This window comes from Triturus cristatus, chromosome 9 (assembly GCF_964204655.1).
Source record: "Triturus cristatus chromosome 9, aTriCri1.1, whole genome shotgun sequence".
Taxonomy (NCBI): Eukaryota; Metazoa; Chordata; class Amphibia; order Caudata; family Salamandridae; genus Triturus; species Triturus cristatus.
The window spans coordinates 921,367,481-921,388,912 of NC_140592.1; the positions used below are offsets into that span (position 1 = coordinate 921,367,481).

General features: G+C 40.2%; 1 protein-coding gene across 1 annotated transcript in view; it reads right to left on the reverse strand.

Moving 5' to 3' along the window:
- The window catches only part of PPP4R4 (protein phosphatase 4 regulatory subunit 4), a 2,085,322-nt gene that overhangs the window by 149,186 nt on the left and 1,914,704 nt on the right, over nucleotides 1–21,432 (reverse strand). Inside the window, exon 23 of the mRNA XM_085626471.1 lies at nucleotides 4,759–4,855. Within this exon, the coding sequence (XP_085482597.1) occupies nucleotides 4,759–4,855 (97 nt within the window). The remainder of the gene's footprint in view (nucleotides 1–4,758; nucleotides 4,856–21,432) is intronic.

A 21,432-nucleotide genomic window follows, 5' to 3' on the forward strand; every position in this document is an offset into this window, starting at 1 on the left:
CAAGGCATGGGTTTCACCCTCACCCGTTGCTGCTCTGAAGTTATTGGCATGTCTACAACTTCAGTATTATCAGGAAATGTGCTTGCTCTGCTGAGGCAATGACCTATGGGATTCACTCAGGAGAGGTGTTGAACCCACTGGCATTTTGAATATCAGCGATCAGCCATGCAGTTAGTCTAGTTGGAAGGGAGTAAGGGTTCTGCGCACATTCCATCACTCTCAATTTCCACAATCAGTAGATTGTAAAATATAATTGCACAATTCAATGAAAAAAGTCTTCGATTCTTTGAAACTTGCTGTCTTGCCCTTTTTTCATTTTGGGGTACAGAGACTTTGTCAAATATTGGGCTGAACTCTTCAGAATGCTTCTCAAAATCATATTATTCATTGGTGGTATTCCGATTTTTACGGAGCCAGGACTGTGAAATATACTGGTGCCACCAAAGTTGTGGAAGTCATCTGTGTTGACTGAGTTCAGCTGTGTACTGAGATGCTTGGAACTCTAGGACAAAACCTCTAGAGTTGTGGCTGAAGCTGCCATTGTCATGACTAAAGTTGAAGTTGTTGGTGTGGTCAAATAGTGATAGCCCTCTGAAAGCTATTTTGGAAGCAAGGCCTTATGAAAGGCATCAATGTGTGAATGAGAGCCTGCAGATAGGGTGAAATTAACCTGTGAGAGGCAGATTGAAGCTCTAATGCATCCGAAGAGTCAATTTTCCTAATGCACTCTTTTGACCTATTCTTTTCTGTGAGAGGAAGAAGGTTTTACCTTGTGCTTCATGAGGTGTGTTTTGGGCATGTGATGTGGATAACGTCTGTGATTTCTACTTTAGAGTGGCAAGGAGCAATCTGGAATTCACCCATACATATAGTATTTGTGTTCATTAGTACCCACATGTCAAAGTATGAGGCCTTATCTAATGGGTCCAAGCACCCAATGCTATATTTGCACAGCTACATCACTGATTCTATTAAACAGCATCTGCTGCATAACGTCAGAATCGAAGACTGCGGAGGAGGCAGTTTAGAAAACACCTACCTCCACAAGAAAAAAGGAAAATAAAAGACAGAACATCCCTGAGGCTCTAGATTTAATGAGGTGTGTGGAAAAAGGGAACTTACATCATCAGCGCCTATGTCTCTAAATAAAGGCCTTCATCATCACTTCTCATGGGTGCACAACTCTGTGAGAAATGTCACACAGTGACATCTGGTGCTGCTGACTTGTTACTGTGACAAAACATTGCCAGATCCAGTTTGATTTCTGGGATAGAGTTTGTATAAGGAATATGTAGAAGCCAATGTCCACAAGAAACCTGCCTCATATGTTCAAATGAATGGGTGTCTTCACAATTACCAGAAATTAGACCATCCCCATCAATCACCTTTATAGCTCTTTCCCATGAAGATCACTTATCTTACTAGTCTCCAATTATTATGTGTTTTGTAGCAATGCTTTGAGAATTTGGCCATGCTAGAAATATTTGAGTGTGCTGACTGGGTCCTTCTTCGGTTAGAGCTAAAACAGTGGAATCAGCAGGTGCATCAACAGGTGGTTGTACCACCTCCAGAGAGCCTGGTGTCACGTCCACTGAGATAGGTGCATGATTCCTATTTTCTCAGGTCAAGATCAGCAAGTGATTGTACCACCTCCAGAGTGACTGTTATCACATTCACTGAGACAGGTGCATGGTTCATATTTTCTCAGGTCAGAATCAGCACTAGCTCCTCAGTCGAGGATCTGGGGGTTCCTGAGAAGGTAGAATGGGCTTGATACTTCACCACAACTTGTGGTTCACCATCTTGGATAGCAGTTGTGATGCTGGGAGAACAGTTGAAGAAATTATAAGTAACTCAAAATCCTCTAAATCTGAAGTTCTACTTCTTGAGCAGCTTGAATGATGCATTGCCGAGTTTCTGTGAATGAGAATGGGGGTGCATTGAAAAATGAGAACTAGAACTATGGAGGTGTGAGACAGAGGCAGAAAAGAGGAATAAGGGTTCATAAAAACCACTGTTGAAAAAGATCCAAGGAGCCTGAGAACTGCATAGATCCCCAACTAGCGCTTTGAGGTAGTCAGACTTTTTCGCTGTTCCTCTGCATTCTAAAGGACTATTGCTAAATATCACACTGTTTACTGTTGAGAAACATTGGAAGGCAGGCATGCATGCATCATCCTTCAAAAACACATTCGCACCACTGGCTGGACATTTCTTGAAGACCGCTAGAATAGCAACAGGAAGAATGAAAGGGAGTGAAACACAATGCAGAGAATAAGGTGAAAAGTCTGCCTTTGAAAGACAGCAGCATTCAGGGATTTGTTGCCTAGTGAGTGAGAAAAACAGGCTGCTTCACATACCCTTCTATGCATGAGGGGAGAAGATGTAGATTATGATTTACTCAAAGGAGGATTCTTACTATTATTGCAGCTTGTGGGAGCTCCATATCCTTTATTGAGCCAGGCCATATTTCTAGTCTTTTGGTGATTTCAACCAAATGTACCGTATTTGACTGATTTGAATAATTATAAAAAAGTAAGCATAGAAAAGGTTACATCTTGCAAGTTACAAGTCTGTTATAAATGTGTTTCAAAATAGAAACACATAAAAAATGTGCTCTGGAATCACATAAATGTACAAAGATTTTCTAATGTGTATAAAATTCAGAGAGAATATCGTGAATTAAACAATGATTACCTTCTGTCAAGAATCTTAATGGCAAGAGGGTTATACAAAAGTGACCTACAGCAAAATCAGTCACATAGGGTTTAGAAATAGAACTTGGAAAAATAATGGAAAGAAAGAAACAAAATAAAATTATAATAAAACTTGGAAGCCACAAGGAACAACAATTTCATGAGGAAAATGGTTGAGCTAATTAACCAAATACAAATTGTGATGTTTCTCATGAATGCAGCCCACAGCCTCAGGTTATGAATACACAGCTACTCCACAATAACCCTGCCTTACATCTCTAGCAGTAATGATTTGCAGGTGCACCTCGAACCACACTTTTGACAATGCTCTTTATTGATTACATTATAATTTGACAGCAGAAAATTAGCCCAGTAATTATGACCACTGGGAAGTTCCATTAAATGATAAAATGTTGTGCACCCTGTGCAATTCATTTTACTAAAATCAGAAAAAAGAAATTAACATATCAACAAAAATAATGTATTAGACTAATGGGCGATCATTAAGGTCTACTCATTTAGCTTACTTTACTTTATTGTCAGTGTGGATGAAACATCGAAGGGCAATTACATGCATACAATTACAAACCATACAAAATCAATTTGTAAGATTAATTGGGAGAATTTAATTTAGGCATAATAATTCTATTTTCCTATCCCAGGGTTCATTTTCAGGCAAAGCAGACAAAAATTTCAGATCCACATAAAAGAGACGATACACAATTTGAAAATAATATCAATGATATTGGTTAAAGAGGAAAGGCACCCCCTACATCTAAAAAGTGAAACCTCACATAAATAATTCGTAATACACTAATTGTGGGAGGAGGGTCCATGAGCCCGTATTCAAAGCTTTACTTTAATATTAAGAAACTGCAAAGACAACAGTAAAATTCGTGTCAGTTTTACAAATTCTTAATGTGCCACTCTAATGTCTAATCCCATAAAGCTTGCAGAACAGCTTCATCCATTTGGCTCTTGGACTGGTATATGCTTTACCAAAACAAGCATTTGCAATGCTATTGTTTTGCCTTTGGGACCTTATATGTATTTATCTATGCAGCACATTATGCTGGGTGCTGAAACATTTGCTGTTCTTTAACATGGAGGGAAAGTAAACACCAAACTGTATGACCAGGTATGGGAACACATAGAGAGAAATATTGTTTCTCAGCAGTAAATGGTATAGTCCAAAGCTCTGTTTTTAATATAAAATCGGGGCCTTTGATGGTCATATCACTGAAAATACAAGATTTTAAACAAATATTATTGTCTACTTGTGATCGTGGAAGACAATTCCTATGGGCTGGAATCTAGAAAATGTTAAAGTGATTCTGGTATTTTACTGACCTCTGCTGGTCGTTTTCTATCAAGACAGTTAAATAGATGCAGTTGAACAGAAAAAAAAGTCCCTAAGCAGAAGCAGACAAGTCCTAGGGCTGATCTCCAGAGCCCACAAAGTATATACACAATAAGTATATACTAAAGTATATACGAGAGGTCTCGAATGCTCAACCTAAAAATGAATTGATGTGCAATTTAACTATCAATTGTCATGCAGTCATCATTGCCACACATTATGCTCCTGGCTACATTTTTGATTAATACAGCTCCCCACAAAGCAATGTACATGCATGTCTTGATGATACTTTATCAATAATTCTATAAAGTAGTGAAGAATATTTTGTATACCATATAGCATGTTTCTGGTGGTATGAGCTGCAGATTATACAAAGAGATAGAAGCAATTAAAAATACTTCAATCTATGGAGAAGATGAAAATCCAGACAGGAGTCCCCTGTGGAATTTCATCTACAATGCTCTATGACAAAGGAAATTCTACTAATTAACTATCCTTTAGATCTATCACTCACTTCTGAAAATATAGGATTTTCAGCTACCACTGAACTCTAAATATAGCATTTGTTTCTAAATATAGCCTTTACAAAGCAAACATTTTATAATGCCCATATAAAATATCCCTCAAAAAAGGCCATAGTTACATTTCCAAAGGACTTTACTTGTGAATGTAATAAACAGTTAAAACACTGATGAACCATACTTAGCACATTTCTCCAGCGTGCCTTGTTTTGAATGAATTGAATGACTGCTGAAAGATCGACTCCTGCCCAATTTCTTCTTGCCTTCTTTGCCTACAACTTAAAGAGCAAGAAAAGATAAATCAACACTTAACCTTTATCTGTTTATTGACATTGTACATCCAATGTTCCCCCAAAATATATTTTTCTTTCATTATCAAATTGCAAGATTCAGTCAGAGCTCCCTAAAGTGTAACTGTAAATGGATTTTTGAACTGCATATAGCAATGTTCCGTGCAGCACTGTGGACAATCTTTCAGTGGCTCACTTAATATTAAGTCATGATCATTTGTAGTGTTACATTGTACTGATTGCTCACAGTACGTACCTAATTTTCTTAAACATGTGTTACAGGAAAATCAAGCTGACCTGCCCACGAAGAATTGTTCTCTAAATACAAGTCACATCTTTTTACGACTGCTAGATCATGGACCACATCAGGGCAAGGTTTCCTGTCACTTCTGCTGGGAACGTTCTTCTGCTCTATCAAACGATGTACAATACGTTGTGATTCTCAAAATTCTAGACCATATGACTTAACCTAAAATACAGCATCATTTTCTTCAAACTCTAATGTCTTATTACCATAATACATGTCTTATTACCTTAAAAAGGGTTTTTATGAAATCAACATCATAGTACAGTCAAACCTAGCTATAGTTTAGCAACTGCATTATACGAATAAAAGAGGCAGTGATTTCAAAAGTCAGCATGATATTTAAACACATTTCTAGCAGTAAATGTGAATACATCATTATTATTTACGAACAATTGGCCACGAATATTGATAGGCTGGCATATAAACCAGAGGCAACGTGGAGTTGATCACAGTGATTTGCCTTTACATTGCTACACTTTCTATGATCTTAACAATGATGCCATAAACTTGATCTTTTACAGGCAATATCATTTTTAAAGATTTTTTTCTATTGATAAGGGTAATTAATAATGCAGCCCTTTGAATGTTCGGTCTACACATTTGAATGTGTTCTTAAACATCTCTATTCATCCAGTTTTGAAGTATGATTCAAGTAATGAGGTTAACCATTCAATCTATCAGGATTAAAAAGACACCATTAAATGGTTCTTTAACAGTTCTAACTGGAAGTCTGAGAGCAATTCTCCTTCCTTTGAAGGGTATAATAGGTAAACCTTAAACCAAATTACAGTTCTACCACAATTCTTATTCTACACGAGCTCGTCTGGTGAAACTTCCAAAATGGGTGGCTCTTTTATCACATTGAAAGACAGAATGCAAATTTAATTAGAACATTGAAATGTGGAGCACTCCATTGTAGACAATGGAGTGCTCCATGCTTCCACGGGCCGGTAAAGGCCTCTCGAAGTTCAAGGGGATTTAAATCCCCTCGAGCTTCGAGAAGCCTTTGTTTAATTTGTTAGAACATTCTGCCCTGTAGTGGCAGAATGTTCTAATAGCCTTATAGCCCTTCGTAGCAGGGCTATACCGCTATTAAAGTCCCGCTGCTTCGGCCTTCGGCTCGGGCCTTTAACGCTGCAGCGGGCCTTTAATAGCCGGTATAGCCCGCTACGGCGGGCTATAAGTCTATATTGTATCATCAAAATATGTGTACAAAGTATCTGTAAGCCTGGAACTCAAATATGCCTACAACCGAAGATATATTACATATTAACTTTTAACTAACATCTGTGAAGAAATGCATTAATAAATGCTGAAACAACTATCATAAAACACATTTAAAAATGTAATGTGCGTTCATTATAAAATTTAGATTATGACATATGTGACACTCAATTATTAAAAACACTAAGGATGACAACACTTATTTGCAGCAAGAAAAGTCAAACCGTAGTTACACTGAAAGCAAGCTATGCCCACTTGCTCCTGCAAGATATACCACAGTTCATTTTTTGCTTTACGAAAATCTTACAGTAAGATACTACTAAACATTTAGAGTCAAGGGGTTGCCTACTTGCATCTCGGACAGCAGTGACTTGTGTAAAGTTTCAGGAGGCTAGTAATAAGCTTATTTGGAGAAGGGGGGGGGGGGGGTGAACTATAAAAAGCAAAGATATCATCCAACTGAGTAGTTCTTGAACAGTAGTTTTAATTTGAAAGTCGAAGGGTTTGTGAGATAATACATTTTGATTTGCTTAATTCTCAAAAGATTCAGAGGAATTTCACAAGCACAACCTACACTACATCTTAGAGACATTTCACAATGGTTTGCAGCATGAGTAAAATACAGACACTCGATGTCTTTAATTCAAACTTACACACAACAAAAGTAAAGTGATGCACAGTTGTATCACTATCCCATCCCGTAAATGCATGAAGGAAACCCATAATATTTGTGCCCCAGATGGGAGGTTAGCTCTTGTCTGTAAGTTAAAACACCAATTCCTCAGATCATGCCTTTCAGTTTTGAGACAAAATATTTCTAGGAAGTGTTTCATTTTAAAAATTGGTATTACCACACTGTGATCAATGTTACAGCACTTAATGCTTTAAATGACCCGGTTCAACAGTTGCTCTTGAAAGATTACCTTCACTTTTACATCAAAATATTCAAGAAAATACCACAAATTGGAACTAGTAACTGCCTTTGAAAAGCCCTTTCATACAATCTGTAAAACATGAAATTCCATTTTGTAGCGAGAGATTAACAAGCAGAGGCCAATAGAAAGGTACTTTCTATTTTTTAGCAACTTTATTTAAAACTTTGAGGCCAAGGCACATTGTTAAAGAGGATAAATGGCTTACAAATATTACAATATGGATCACTAAAGAACAATATTGAAGCATTCAGAAGGGTGAGACTGTTGGTTGCTGGTAAGCAGAGGCTGGCTGGTAAGCAGAGGCAGGGTGGTAGTAAATTTATTTAAGGCTCCTCAGGATCAGCCGAGTGTTTGGAAGCCCTGTATGTCCCAGTGCAGGTAGGACAGCCCACCTTCCCAGTTTATGGCGTTTTTGTCCCCCATCTTTGAAAGGCACTTTTAGCGCATAACAATTGTCCACCAACTGAATTGAGTGGTGCAAAACAAATACATATACAGCACAAACAATGGGATGGCCTCTACTTAGTTACCTTTCAGAGAGCTTTGAATCAGTAATACAGTTTTCTTTTAAGATCATCATTTTTTTAAAATAGGTTTTACCATGAGAATTATAGTAGAGATAGAAAAGTATTTGTGAAACCAATGAATATTTCTTATGTTTCTAAAGAGTATGTTATACTTGTTCTCCAGGAGACTCTGTTACAGATTGGGTCAGATGACTAATTTCTAGGGTAAGAAGAGGTGTCTGTGCTTCAACAAATTGATCTAAGATGTACTGCTAAAAACCCTGAGGCCGAATTTACAATAATGGACTGGACTGCAATGTGAAGCTATCCTCCAAGTATACAACACTGTCTGAGGAAGGATTGTGGGTGATGGTTTGCAAAATTAGATACTGTATTAAACATGAAGTGTATGGATTTTAGATCTTGTTTGTCTACTCAGAGGACAGCGCTCCCATATTTATGATGCTGATCTCAGAGAAGTGAGGTGTCCATTCGATAAACATTATATTATACCAAACTATTTCTTTAACGATTTCACAGGAATTACCCTAGTCAGCAAAAGGTACCTCTGAATTGACCATGATACTTGTAATCTTTGTGGTTAATCTATCACTGGTTGTTAAGAATTTACACACCTTAGTGAAGGAAAGGGCCAGGAATCTCTTATATGGACATAGCCGTTTAAAATAAAATGCACAGCCAGTATTGAACGTACTTGTCCTTCTGTGTGATGGTCTTTTTACTACAGCTGTACTCCCAAGCACCCTTCTAATTTGTTATGCATTAATTGATGCTGGCTGGCGAAATAAGAAATACAATATTTTTGATGGGCCTTTTAATGTGAGAAAGCCGTATCATTATGCCCCACCGTTACCCATTACCAGTTTTCATAGATCCGATAACAATGAAGAACAATGTTGGCTGCAAATGGCAGCATAGGCTCAAGCTACTGTTTAATCCAATATATCCCAAATAATTTGTCAACAAGGGAATAATACCATGATAAGGTACTCTAAGAATGATGGGGACTATTCACAAAGTGCATTCTGTAATACATTGAATAGTACTACAATAGTAAAACTATATAGAAAATTCTATTTACAAACCTATGTATGGACATCTACTACTCTAACTCTTCTATCTTTTATACTCAAAGTTCTCCACCCTCACAGCAGAGATATTTGCACACATAGGTACATGTTTTAGTAGTAAATGTGAGAGGGAAAGGGCAGAGTGGCTGGAAAATGGGTAATAATTACAACTAAATGGGAGAGGTTGAGAGGAGCAAGGAGAGGTTAAGTGAGCGGTTTAGGGATGAACAGGCACCCGCCCACCTATATAAGAGTAAGCCCACTTTTAAGACCTTTCCCTATAGCTTACCGACTGGGGAGATCTTCGTCAAGTTTGAGGAATGTCAAATACAGTCAGTGATAAAGTCACTTCTAATTTTAACTTTACAGTTGTGTATAATCATTTTACTGACTCCACATCCCATTTCAGGGGGTGGAGACATGAAAATCTACAGATTTGAGTACTTTACACTCATAAATGGTGAATATTCAAAGGAGGGAAAGATATTCAAAAGTGTTAAACTACACTTACCTGTGCAGATTTTCTCACATGTAAATTTGCCTTTGGGAATAACCCCAGCTGTGTCTAGTGAAGTCGCTGATGTGGCAGGTTTAGGAATTTCATTCCTTTTAACATCCCTTTCAAGAGCCACTAGTCTCATCTCCAGCAAACCTAAAATGGGCTGTGGGCCAGTGGACTGCTGCCAGGGCATGGGATAAGATGAGTGAACAACATGCTTCCCTCTCATGACATTCAAGGCTGATGTGAAATAGAAACAAAGATGCTCCGTCAACTGCTGTAACCGAACAGTGGAGAATTATGACAATTTCTTTCCATTGAGAAGCCATTTTGGATGACTATTCAGGCGCTCTAGTCCTTATGTGCAAAACCTCTTTGTACTGTAAAGCCTGTGAATCACAGATAAACAGGCTTTTGAACCTCAAAATAGTATTTTGGTACACAGTCAGCCACTTTTACAAGTTGGGAAAGTAGAAAATCAAAACAGAGGGCAGAATAATGAGCAGAAAGGCAAAACAGAGCAAAAGAGGGCAAAACAGATGCCAGAAAAACGAAAAGAACGAAAAGAAAAGGCAAAACAGAGGGCAGAAAGACAAGCAGAAATTCAAAACAGAGGGAAGTAAGGCAAAGCAGGGCACAAGAGTGTTATGATTTTTTTGACCTTGCACCCTGACCTGATAGGCCTCGGCTTTCCTCCAGTGCCCATTTCTAACATAAACACAGGCCCAGTGCCAAAACTGAAAGCAGGGTGTAATCATCTAAATGTCTTAGAGGGGTAGTTAATTAGAAACAGGACTCTTGATACTGATGTTTACCATGAGGCTGAGAAGCAGCCTCAGTGTCTAAAGGAAGAGTTTTGTTGCTGCTAGATGTCCCAGAAGAAGATGATGCTGTAATTCCCAGTTCCCAAGAGAAAAGTGGGCTTTGGATCTGGAGGATGTAAAAAAAGGTGTATGACTAAACTCTGCATATATTTGTGGTCCAAAAGTGATTCAATATTGAATAGAATCAACTGCTCAGAAAAAAGGCCAATGGGTGGCAGGAGGCATTCTAGGACAGCAAGGGCGGTGAGTTAGGTTTGCCCTGACCACATTCAATGTCGCTGTGGTCTCTTTATCACTCATCCCTCATAAAGAGACCAAAGGATTTTTTCTTTCACCCATGGTCGTTGTGTCATTCTGATCTCCAGTCCATTCAAACTCATCTTTCTAGCATTTCAGATTTGGGAGATAATGCAATGGAAAGGTGTCATTGGCACTAATATTGAAATTGAGTTTGCAAAGTCCTAGTAGGAACCTATGAACTCAGTGATGCCACAGGCCTCGTAGGCACTGCTGCCAAATATTTCAGAATTAATTGTTTTTGCTCGCCCCGAGGAATTCAGTGGATCTTAGGATATTTCAAGCACCAATAATTACCTTAAGTGACAGACCAGTTGGAGCAGTTCTCGGTCTTCCACTGGGAAGTGGTTCTACCCCCTAGTCACCCAAACACTGGGCCCAGAAACCCGGTCAACTGGACACAGTAACAATGGCCGTCACTTGACATCCTAAACCATCATTATCATTTTTCTCTCGGTTAGAATCTCAGTTCACCGTTGTATAGTGCATATTATGAGTTTTGTAAAGTATGTGTCAAGTTGTAAGCACCCTTGCATGAAACGAAGGCAATTGCCCTTCCTTGAGCCAAGAACATTAGAGACATTAACAGAAAGAACCTACATATCATAGCATATGAAATATATTTTAACCAAATCTCTTTCCAATTGCATTTGGACAATATATTACCTAACCAAGCAAAAACATACTTTGTGAAATTTGGTTATGGTATTTGGTGTATAAAGACCTTCAGGTGTAAATGCAATGTTTGCCCTGTTGATGAGACTAGCAGGTGTAACTTGGCAAAATATAACGCTATTGGAAATACTGAGCATTTTTCATTTTTTGCCTGGCAAAAATGAACAAGAGAAAGCACTGGATTCGTCCTCGCTGCCTGCTTTTGAGTTTTACAAATTATTTGCCCGCATTAAGTCATGCAGACAGATCCGACTCCTATAGTGTTTGTATAAGTTACAGTGTGTATCAAGTATGGATCGGAAGGAAGCCCTTGTAGACTGACATTTAAGGTTTTGATAAGCATGTAGTTTGTGTTTTACTAATGAATGGTTTGCCAAATTCTTTGACTATTATCGTTTTCTATTTTACATTTCCCCATAATGTCTGCTAAAAGTCTTTGCATTGCTCTTATACTGTATGCATAATTATTTTTGTGTGCGTGTTATATGTCGGTAAACCTCGAAATAAACAAATATTGGAAATATATTGGAACATTGTTTCTTTTCTGGCACATTTAATAATATGATAATCAAAGAATGGAGTTTGTTTTGTTTCTAAAGTAGGCCACAATCTGATCCTTTGCATACCAGAACATGATCCACAGGCCTCAAGATTATTTTGAGTATGGCAAAAAGGCAGTATACTTATGTCTGAAGTGATATCTCAACCCCAAAAAGAGTTAATGCCTTCGGGTCTGATTTATTGAGCATCATTTTTAAAATGTCTACAATGCCTTGTATGACAAAATATAGCTGGGGAAGAACAGTTGGTTATGAATGAATAATACACCATAGCTTATCTGAGAACTACCAGTTCCAGTAGAAAAACTTGAGTGCTCAATCTAACTTCCTTCAGACAGTCAAGTGTACAAAGGAAGTAACTTAGTTATTTAATTGTAGTGAAATAGTGCATGGTTGCCCAGGGATAACATAAGCAACAGTTCCTACCAAATATCTCTCAAACCCATATGCCTGACCAAACCCTCGCGAGGTATGATTTTAATCATAAACTGTTCCCTTATAGGCAAAGCACACACAATTACAATGGTGCGTAATATAGACTATGCCTAATACTCTCCATATGAAATGAAATGAAATGAAATGAAAAGAGGATTTATTAATCGCGATAGTTACCCTGAGGCGTCCCAGCGCTAACGGACAGGCGTGTGGTGGAGAATTAGGAGCTTAATCAGATTTGTTAAAGAGCAAGGTTTTCAACTGTTTACGAAAGGGGAGCAGATTGGGCTCTGAGCGGAGATGAAGGGGGAGGGCGTTCCAAAGCTTGGCTGAGTTGTAGGAGAATGATCGGCCCCCACATCTGACTATTTTAATCCTGGGGATGGTGATGAGGAAAGAAGAAGTAGATCTAAGATGTCTGTTTGGTATGTAGGAAGTAGCCAGTGAATGATTGATAAGGGCGCCGGTTTTCCAGAAGGCTCGATGGATGATGCATAGGCTCTTAAATTCAATTCTTTGCCTTACTGGTAGCCAGTGAAGATTTTTCAGTCCGGGTTTGATGGAGAGTCGGCGAGGGGTTTGGAGGAGAGTGCGGGCTGCGCAATTTTGGATGACCTGGAGTTTATGTAAAGTGGCCTGAGGGGCTCCCAGGTAGAGGGCATTCCCAAAATCGAGGCGCGACAAAATCAGACCTTGGATCATAGTCTGTCTTGCCTGAAAGGGTAGAAGAGGGAGGATTTTCCGAATGAGCCTTAGCAGACCAAAACACGTAGCTGAGAGTTTGGCTGCTTGGCAACTAAAGTTGAGAGATTTGTTCAGCCAGATGCCTAGGCTTTTGATGGAATCCTTGGTTGTGGGGGCGGATCCGAGGCAGGTAGGCCATAGGTGGTTGATGGTGGGATTGGGGGGGTTACCTAGGAGCATCAGCTCAGTCTTGTCTCCGTTCAATTTGAGACAAGACGATGTCATCCATGAATACACTGCTTCCAGACAGTCCCTCAGGTGGTTGGGTGCGGTGTGTGGATGGTTGAGGGCTACCACTAGCTGAGTGTCGTCTGCGTATGTGATTATTTTTATTCCAAAGGGACGGACAATCTCAGCTAGGGGGCTCATGTATATGTTAAAGAGTGTAGGGCTCAAAGAAGAGCCCTGTGGCACTCCACACCCGAGGGGCTTGCTAGGGGAGGTGGTTTCACCCTCGAAGACCCTAAATGAACGGTCTGACAAGAAGGACTTGAGCCAGGCCAAAGCGTTCTCGGAGATTCCTAGGCTTGCAAGTCTTTGCAGTAAGATGGTATGGTTTACAGTGTCAAAGGCGGCACTTAGGTCAAGGAGGATGATGGCGGCAGATCCTCCTTGGTCCATGATCTTTCTTGCCTCTTCTGTCACTGCAATGAGGGCTGTCTCGGTCCCATGCATGGGACGGAATCCCGTCTGGGAGTAGTCGAGTAGATGGTTATTTTCTAGGAATTCAGCCAGAGCGCTATTGACGGGTTTATCAAGGATTTTGCTTAACCATGGTAGTAGAGAGATTGGCCGGAAGTTCACTGGGTTGTCTGGGTCCAGGTTGGATTTTTTAAGAAGAGCCTTCACCATGGCCTGCTTCCAGGGGGGTGGAACAGTCCCGGTGGACAACGAGGCATTAAGCAGGTGGAGGGTGGTGGGAAGGATGTGTTTGATTACTGTCAGCAGATTGCATGGAGGCGCTGGGTCGTTGAGAGAGCCGGATTTCACCTGACGCATGATGATTTCGAGCGAGGTGGGGTCAAGAGGTGGGAAGTTTCTGAGTGTTACTGGAGAACAAAGTCTCGGCTCACCCTGCTTGGTGGATGGGATGGGGGGTTGGATGTGGGGGAAGGTAGTGTAGATGGTTTGTATCTTTTGGAAAAATAACTCAGCTAGGTTGTTACAGCGGGTTTGTGCATTAAGGGGGTTGGGGGGTTTGTCTGGCATCTTAAGAAGGGTTTTCGCAATTTTATAAATTTCCTTAGGTTTAGAGGCGGCTGTATTGATTTTGTTTTCAAAGAAGGTTGCCTGCGCGATGTGAATTTCGTTTTTGTATGTTTTTATTGCGGCTCTGTAAGCTATTTTCGCGGAGGGAGAGTAATCCATTCGCCACCTCCTTTCAAGTTTTTTGCAGAGGCGTTTCTTTTCCCGTAAGTCAGGGGAGTACCAGGAAGCGGTTCGGGTATTACGTTTAGATTCCGTGCGTTTTAAGGGAAGCACGGAGTCGAGTGAGTTCAAGATCCACTTATTATAATTTTCAATGGCTAGAGTGGGGTCGGGTGTGTTAGGTGGCGTGTAGGTCTTGAGACTCGTTACCCAATCCGACTGGGAGTGTTTTGGCCAGTTGCGTTTTGTGTGGGTGACTGTGGTGGGGGAAGAGTGGGGGGGAGGATTAGACCAGGAGAAGGGGATGAGAAAATGATCTGTCCAGGGCAGGGGGAGAGGGGTGTCTACTGAGAGCTCTGTGCAGTTGCTGAAAATAGGATCCAAAAGATGTCCTTTGGCATGGGTGGGTTTTTGCACTAGCTGCTTGAGCTGAAGTGCCGAGAGGCTGAAAGACAGTTCTAGGGCAGTGTGATCAGTGACATCGTCAAGATGGATGTTCAAATCTCCGAGGAGGGTAAAGTTGGATGTGTTACAGGCTAGATTAGCTAAGGTGTAAGGTAGGTAGTGGAGGAATTGACCTATGGGCCCAGGGGGTCGGTAGATAAGTATCCCCGTGAACGTGCTTGTTGGTGAGAAGTCTAAGGAAAAGGAGAGGCTTTCACAGTCAGGTATAGGGTTGGTAAAGTTGCGGCACCCAAAGGAGTCTTTATAGATGACTGCTAGGCCACCACCTCTTCCTGTTATGCGGTCTTCACGCAGGACTTGATATCCTTGGGGTAGAGCCTGAATAAGATCAGGTTCTGAGTCGGAGTGAAGCCAGGTCTCGGTTAAAAACAAGATATCTGGTTGGAGTTCTTCTAGAAGCATCGATATCTCTATAGTGTGTTTGGGGAGTGACCTGCAATTAAGGAGGAACATGTTCCGCCATAAGGTTTTGATTGGTGGATCAGGGAAAGGCAGAAACCCACAGTGTGGGCAGACTGTGTGTTCGCATGCCGGGTTCCAGGTAGAGAGGCAAGGAGTGGTTGCCGGTGCTCGAAGTTTCAGTAGGGTGTCGCGGCTATAGCATCTGATATGGGTGAAGACCCGGGCAGGGGTCATGGCCCCAGGCCCTGGACGGGCGCGGACGGGCGCAGACGGGCTTGCCTTTGGCGCGCCATCGGCGCGTCCGCTGCGCGTGATGTATGGCATTCAGCTTTTATGGTACTGAAGATCAGTGTGCAGGGTATGACGTTGTGCCCTCCTCCCCTCTAGCCCGGAAGTTGTTGCTTTGGCCGCGCCTCCCTCCACATCAATCGGGATGGATTCCCGTGGTGGACCGGGGAGAATGCGGGTGTCGGGTGTCCAAGGTTGCAGGAGTGCAGGAGTGCGGGTAAGTGATTGAAGTTTTGGCAACAATAGACTTTTAGCAGTTCTTTAAAAATATTTCGGCGATTTGTTTAAAAGGTCAACACATGAGAATACACAGAGTAAAATACCGTGAATAATGCTATGTAGACATTCTGTCACAGCGCGCATATAAGGACTTGCCTCTGATATAAAGTGCACATGTAAAATGTTTAGTACACTGCAGCTGTCTGTTTCTGAGCAGCAATGTGTCACTTTTATATCTGCACTGGAAAGATAAGCTATTTCTACTATGTGCCAAGTTTCTGTAACTATACTTAGCTCAGACAACCACAGTAGATGCAGTGTGCCTGAAAGTACCTCCTAAATATATTTTCTAACCAATAGTAGCACGTCATACACAAATAGAAAGTTATTAAAAATTCCATCTCTAATTAAACATTGAATATTGGTTTTTGTCATACTATTTTCTAATCAAATTAAAAAATAAGATTATAAAATGTTACATATATAAAATGGAGTTCAATCAAGTACTAAAGACTCTGCGATCTCATGGCTAAATTCATGCCTACCCACTACAAATTTGGATGGATCGCAGGATAGTCAACCGGCAGTGGACCCACAGTCTGTACGGACCGAGGCCCAAAGAAGACAAGTAGTGGAAAATCAGCTATTTAGTACAAACTACACCAGCAGACACGACAAGACATTAGATTTTGGAGTTAACTCATTACTTAAACCTGAACTAAACAAGAGATCTAGTTGTACACCTGAGAAAGGGGCAGCTAACAACCATAGTAAAATTAACGTTCATACAGAATTCATCGCACCACTACTGCAAGCAATCCATAATCAACAGCTACCTTGATAATGCAGTCAGATAAATTGAATATACAAATAGATCTAATTAATGTCATTGCTTCATATATAGCATGAATAAATGTGAAACTTGATAACCTAACTGCACTAATTAAAAGAGTGCAATCAGACTATTCCCCGCAGAAATTGTCTTGTACATGTGGGCTAATACTAGACAAAATAAGTTTTCTACCAACATTGCTAGAACAAATACTTATTCTTAACAAACGTCTGGTCACTCCTGCTACTCACTCAGAGACTGTTCATATAAAACAATCAGAAGTAATCACAAGCCAGACTCAACCACAGGCAGCTGCAAACTCCACCTTAGAACTTAAAAACAAAACTCAGCTTTCCTCCGCTGACATGGTGGAATGCATAAGCACCAAGCAATCGGTAGCACAGAATGTTACATCTGGGCAACCAGAAAAGAAGCTGATTCAATCAAGAAAACAAAAAAAGAAGGAAAGGAAAGCGAGAAACAAAATGACTGCTCCCGAATCTCAGCTAGGCATCAGAGAATACTTTATTACTTTATGTTCTCTAAACCCAAAGAAGGAGATTGCCAAGAAGTACACCCCGCTGAAACCACAAGAGATAGTCTCCCATGTAACACTACTATTTCTAATTAAGGGTCAGGTGGCATGTATATAGACAAAACTTGGGCCTCCAGAAAATTCACCAAGAACATAATTTCAACGGAAAAAGAAGTATACAACTCAAGGAAATCCCAGAAGGGAATGACCCGAGATGATCGTACCTCTCCTCCTAACACAGTAGTTAATTTATCATCGCATAAAGATACTATAAACGTGGAGTTGCTGGGCCTTTGGTCGCCATAGGAGATCTGGAAAAAAACACATGTATCTCTAAAGTGGCTGACACCGTGGTTCTTTATAAGGAGGCTGAAACACACAAGACAGCCACAACAATGAGACCACGATCACAAGAAGTCACGAAGGAAGTAGGCAAAGGGAGAACATAAAAGCCTGAATGACACAAGCTCCATTGAAGCCACAAACCCAGGCTAAAGCTCAAAATTTGACACTGGAACCAGCAGAAAGCGGAGATACAAGTAATCTAATAATTGCTCCTATGGAAGTAAACGAACATGCGGAGAATATGGACGCAATATCCTCACCGCTACAGCAATTATGGGAAGTAATAGGTCAACGCCACCACCGAGAAGCACTTCAAACTCAAACACAGTGCTATAATGCAACAAAGCATTGTCACTCCCCTCAAGGGCAATTAAGCTTTTGTATTCTAAATCTGGAGAAACCCTATTCAAAGAAATGCAATGGAAAGGACACATTAAAAGCAATAGTACGAGGTAATCAGGCTACCCAACAGATAATATGGATGCCCGAATACAAAACACAGGGTAGTCAAGACATCTTGAAAAGAAGGAACATTCTGAAACTTATGGCAGAAATGTTGGAACTAAAGCATATACAATCAGAAGACCTCTTATCAGTCCAATTTCTCGCAGGGATCCACAAAACAACTAAAGAACAAACACTAATTATATGGCAGATGCCAGAGCTAGCATACCTAATACTAAATAACTCTGATTGATTTGTAGCCTGGGGCATACAAATATCAGCCCCGACTATACCTCGCTATTCACTCCCTTTAAAAGAATTGCAAACACGTTGAATCAAAGGAAAAGTAAACCAAACAGCAGTACCAACACAGGTTTATTCAATTTTACAAAATGCAAATGGCAGAAGCGGTATAGACGAGACTTTGAAAAGATCAGTCAAAGATCCACATGGGGAAATCTGCTCAGACCCAAACCAATGGAACTGGCTTCACAGTGTAATTAGTAATAAGAGGAGTGACTGACAAAAGAAAGAAAAGGTCAGTACCTTCGAAAGTGGTGTTATCCACATCCTATCATGGAACGTAGCTGGAGCAAAGCAACTACTTGAGGAGGGCTTCCGCCCCAGGAGTGGGCAAATTGTGATATAAGAGCTCTGCAAGAGACGTGGTCGCAGGAAGACCTTCCAATAGCAGGCTTCACTCACTACACAGTAGCAGCAGAAAAAAGTAAGCAACACGGTCGTGCAATAGGTAGGTTGACAGTCTACATATCTACAGCTCTAAAAATTACAACTGAACAGCTGAAATCTCTGGACCTGAGTATACAACTAGTTAAATTCATGGATCACTGTTCAGATCAATTATTACACACAAACGAAGCTCCAAACTAAAAAGTTGAAAAATGCTCTTCTAAGTAAAAGAATCACAGGTCTACGTTGTGCTGAGCCTGCTTGGAATCTAACAGTGACAGGACACTTCAATGCCAACTTGATATTCAAACCGGACGAAAAAGACATTTTGACAGCAGATAATACATACTGGTACGTTCCACAGCAATCTCAAGTCAGGACGACTCACATAAACCGAATTGGTCAGCAATTAGCAACAGACCTTGAATATCAAGGCATGCGAGTGCTTAATTGAAGAACAGAAGAAGACAATTGGCCATAAAAAATACACTATGGCCCCAAGGCACAAACAATACTTGATTTTACAATTATAACGCTTTCTCTAATGCCATTGCTGGATCACTTTTACATAGAGTATACCACCTTGAGCGATCAATCGTTTCAACATATCATATTTAATTTAAATGTGACAAGGCATCAATCTACTAGGATACCAGAGGGTCAAATAAATTCAATACATTTAAAACACCTTAAATGGACAAATGATACCAAAACAGAATGGTTCTTGATAATAAAAGATCTCCTGGCAGAATTGGCAAATGAACCTATGAATAGGATCCAAGCTTAGTCTCTTTTTCTAAGCCAACTAACAACAATAATGGAAGCACCCCATGTTAAGGTTAAAAGGTATAATACAGTTAAAGGATTACCAAATGAAGTGCAACAATTAAAAAGGGACCTAAAAAGAACACAAAGAAAGTTGCAATCACAAAAACACGAAGGGATTACATGGGAAACATGTCAACAACTAAGAAAACAATATAAAAAGAAGGTATGGGAATTTAAAAAAGCAAAAAAGAGAGCTTCAGGTCCAAATTAATGTATAGCGTAATGCATTCTAACCTGAATACATTTTGGCAGATGATAAATCAAATGACCAGGCATCAAAACGTCTTAATGTCAAACGTGCAGTAGCAGGAATGGGCAAACATTCTCATTCAAAAATTCAAACTGAAGCCATCAAACATTCAGCCGAAACAATCTGAAGCAGACATCCAAAATAAGCCACAATTATAGGAAACATGCAAATGTCAATTACTATGAAAGGGCACGACTCAGTCACCAGGGCAAGAATGGGTCCCACTATTAAACCAGCCCCACTACATAACGGAGGATATAACAAATGTAATAAATAAAGGTAAAAGTGATGGGGCTCCAGGCCTGAATGGGATTCTGCAGGCCACCTATAGATATGACTCTGAATACTGGAGCATTCATCTAGGGAAGCTGTATGCCGAAGTTGAGATCAACAATCAAATTCCTGACAGTTGGCAACAATCAATTATAACCCCTATTTATAAAGGAGGAGATAGAACTAACCCTTCAAATTACAGGCTAATTGCCCTACAGGATGTCGAAGCTAAATATTTTGCCTCATTAATCCTTGAAGACCCGGTCAACTGGCATGGGGAACTCAACTTGATCCCAAAAAACTAAACAGGCTTCAGGAACAGGATTGGAACTGTCTCTAACATTCTGTCAATCTCTCTAATAGCAGAAAGATGCAAGAACAAGAAACAGGATCTGCATCTTTGTTTCATAGATTTAAACGCCACATTTGACAATATGGACCGGAAACTATTGTGGGCAAAATTAAAAGCCTGGGACATACCTGAGAGAATCCTAAGGCGTCTATTGTTATTTTATACAGATACTTGGGTCAGAGTGAAACTTGAAGATGGTGCTAGAATCTCAAGGAAAGTGTATACGTCCACGGGCCTGAAACAGGGTTGTGTGTTGGCCCCGCACCTGTTTAACTCATTCATATCAGACCTATCTGGAAAGCTTGATAGAATTAATTCTCATTCACTGCACTTAGGTAAGTTACAGCTCTCGCACCTTGTCTATGCAGACGACATTGTACTCTTAAGTCTAACTAAGGTTGGTCTGACCAGACTGTTAGTCGTACTCTCGGAGTTTCTGCCCGCAAACAAGCTGTAAACCAATATATCCAAAACAAAAACAATGCTTATTGCCAACCGGTTAGCCCCACAATATAATATCTGGCTAGAAGGCAAACTATTGGAGAACATATCCAGCTACAAATACTTGGGACACTATATAGATAACAAGCTATCCTATCATGACCAGAAAAACTACATGACACAGCGAGCAGGGGCCTTAACGGTTGCCTTCAGGTCGTTGACAAAGAAACTAGAGGGACCATCACTAAGGCCGCTGCTCTCGGTTATTGCTGCTAAAACACTACCAACTTTAATTTACTCTAGCGCTGCTATGCATGGGAAAGATTCTGTGATTTTTAATAACCTAACAAGCATTTACAAAAAGGTTTGACAAATCCTTACAACCGCCTCGCTAGCGCTAATGCGCCCAAAGTTCGGGTTAATGAATGAATCATTGGGTAGACTTTACACGTATATAAAGGTCTGGTACAGGATTTTTAAAAAACCCGGTGGAAAACAGCCTCAACAAATTATTATGGTTAGAGCTGGAAAAGGATAAAAAACAAATCGCTGCCCAACCAATTCATGGACAACGCACTTAAAGCAACTTGTACCAATGATCTCTGGAATAAAAATTAGCCTTTTCCAACTTTCAAGTTAGCAATAAATAAAGCAGCAAAATGTAATTATCTGACAATGGATTTAAACATTTTCTCCCTAAGATATCTTGTATGGACAGTGATTAACAATTGCAAAG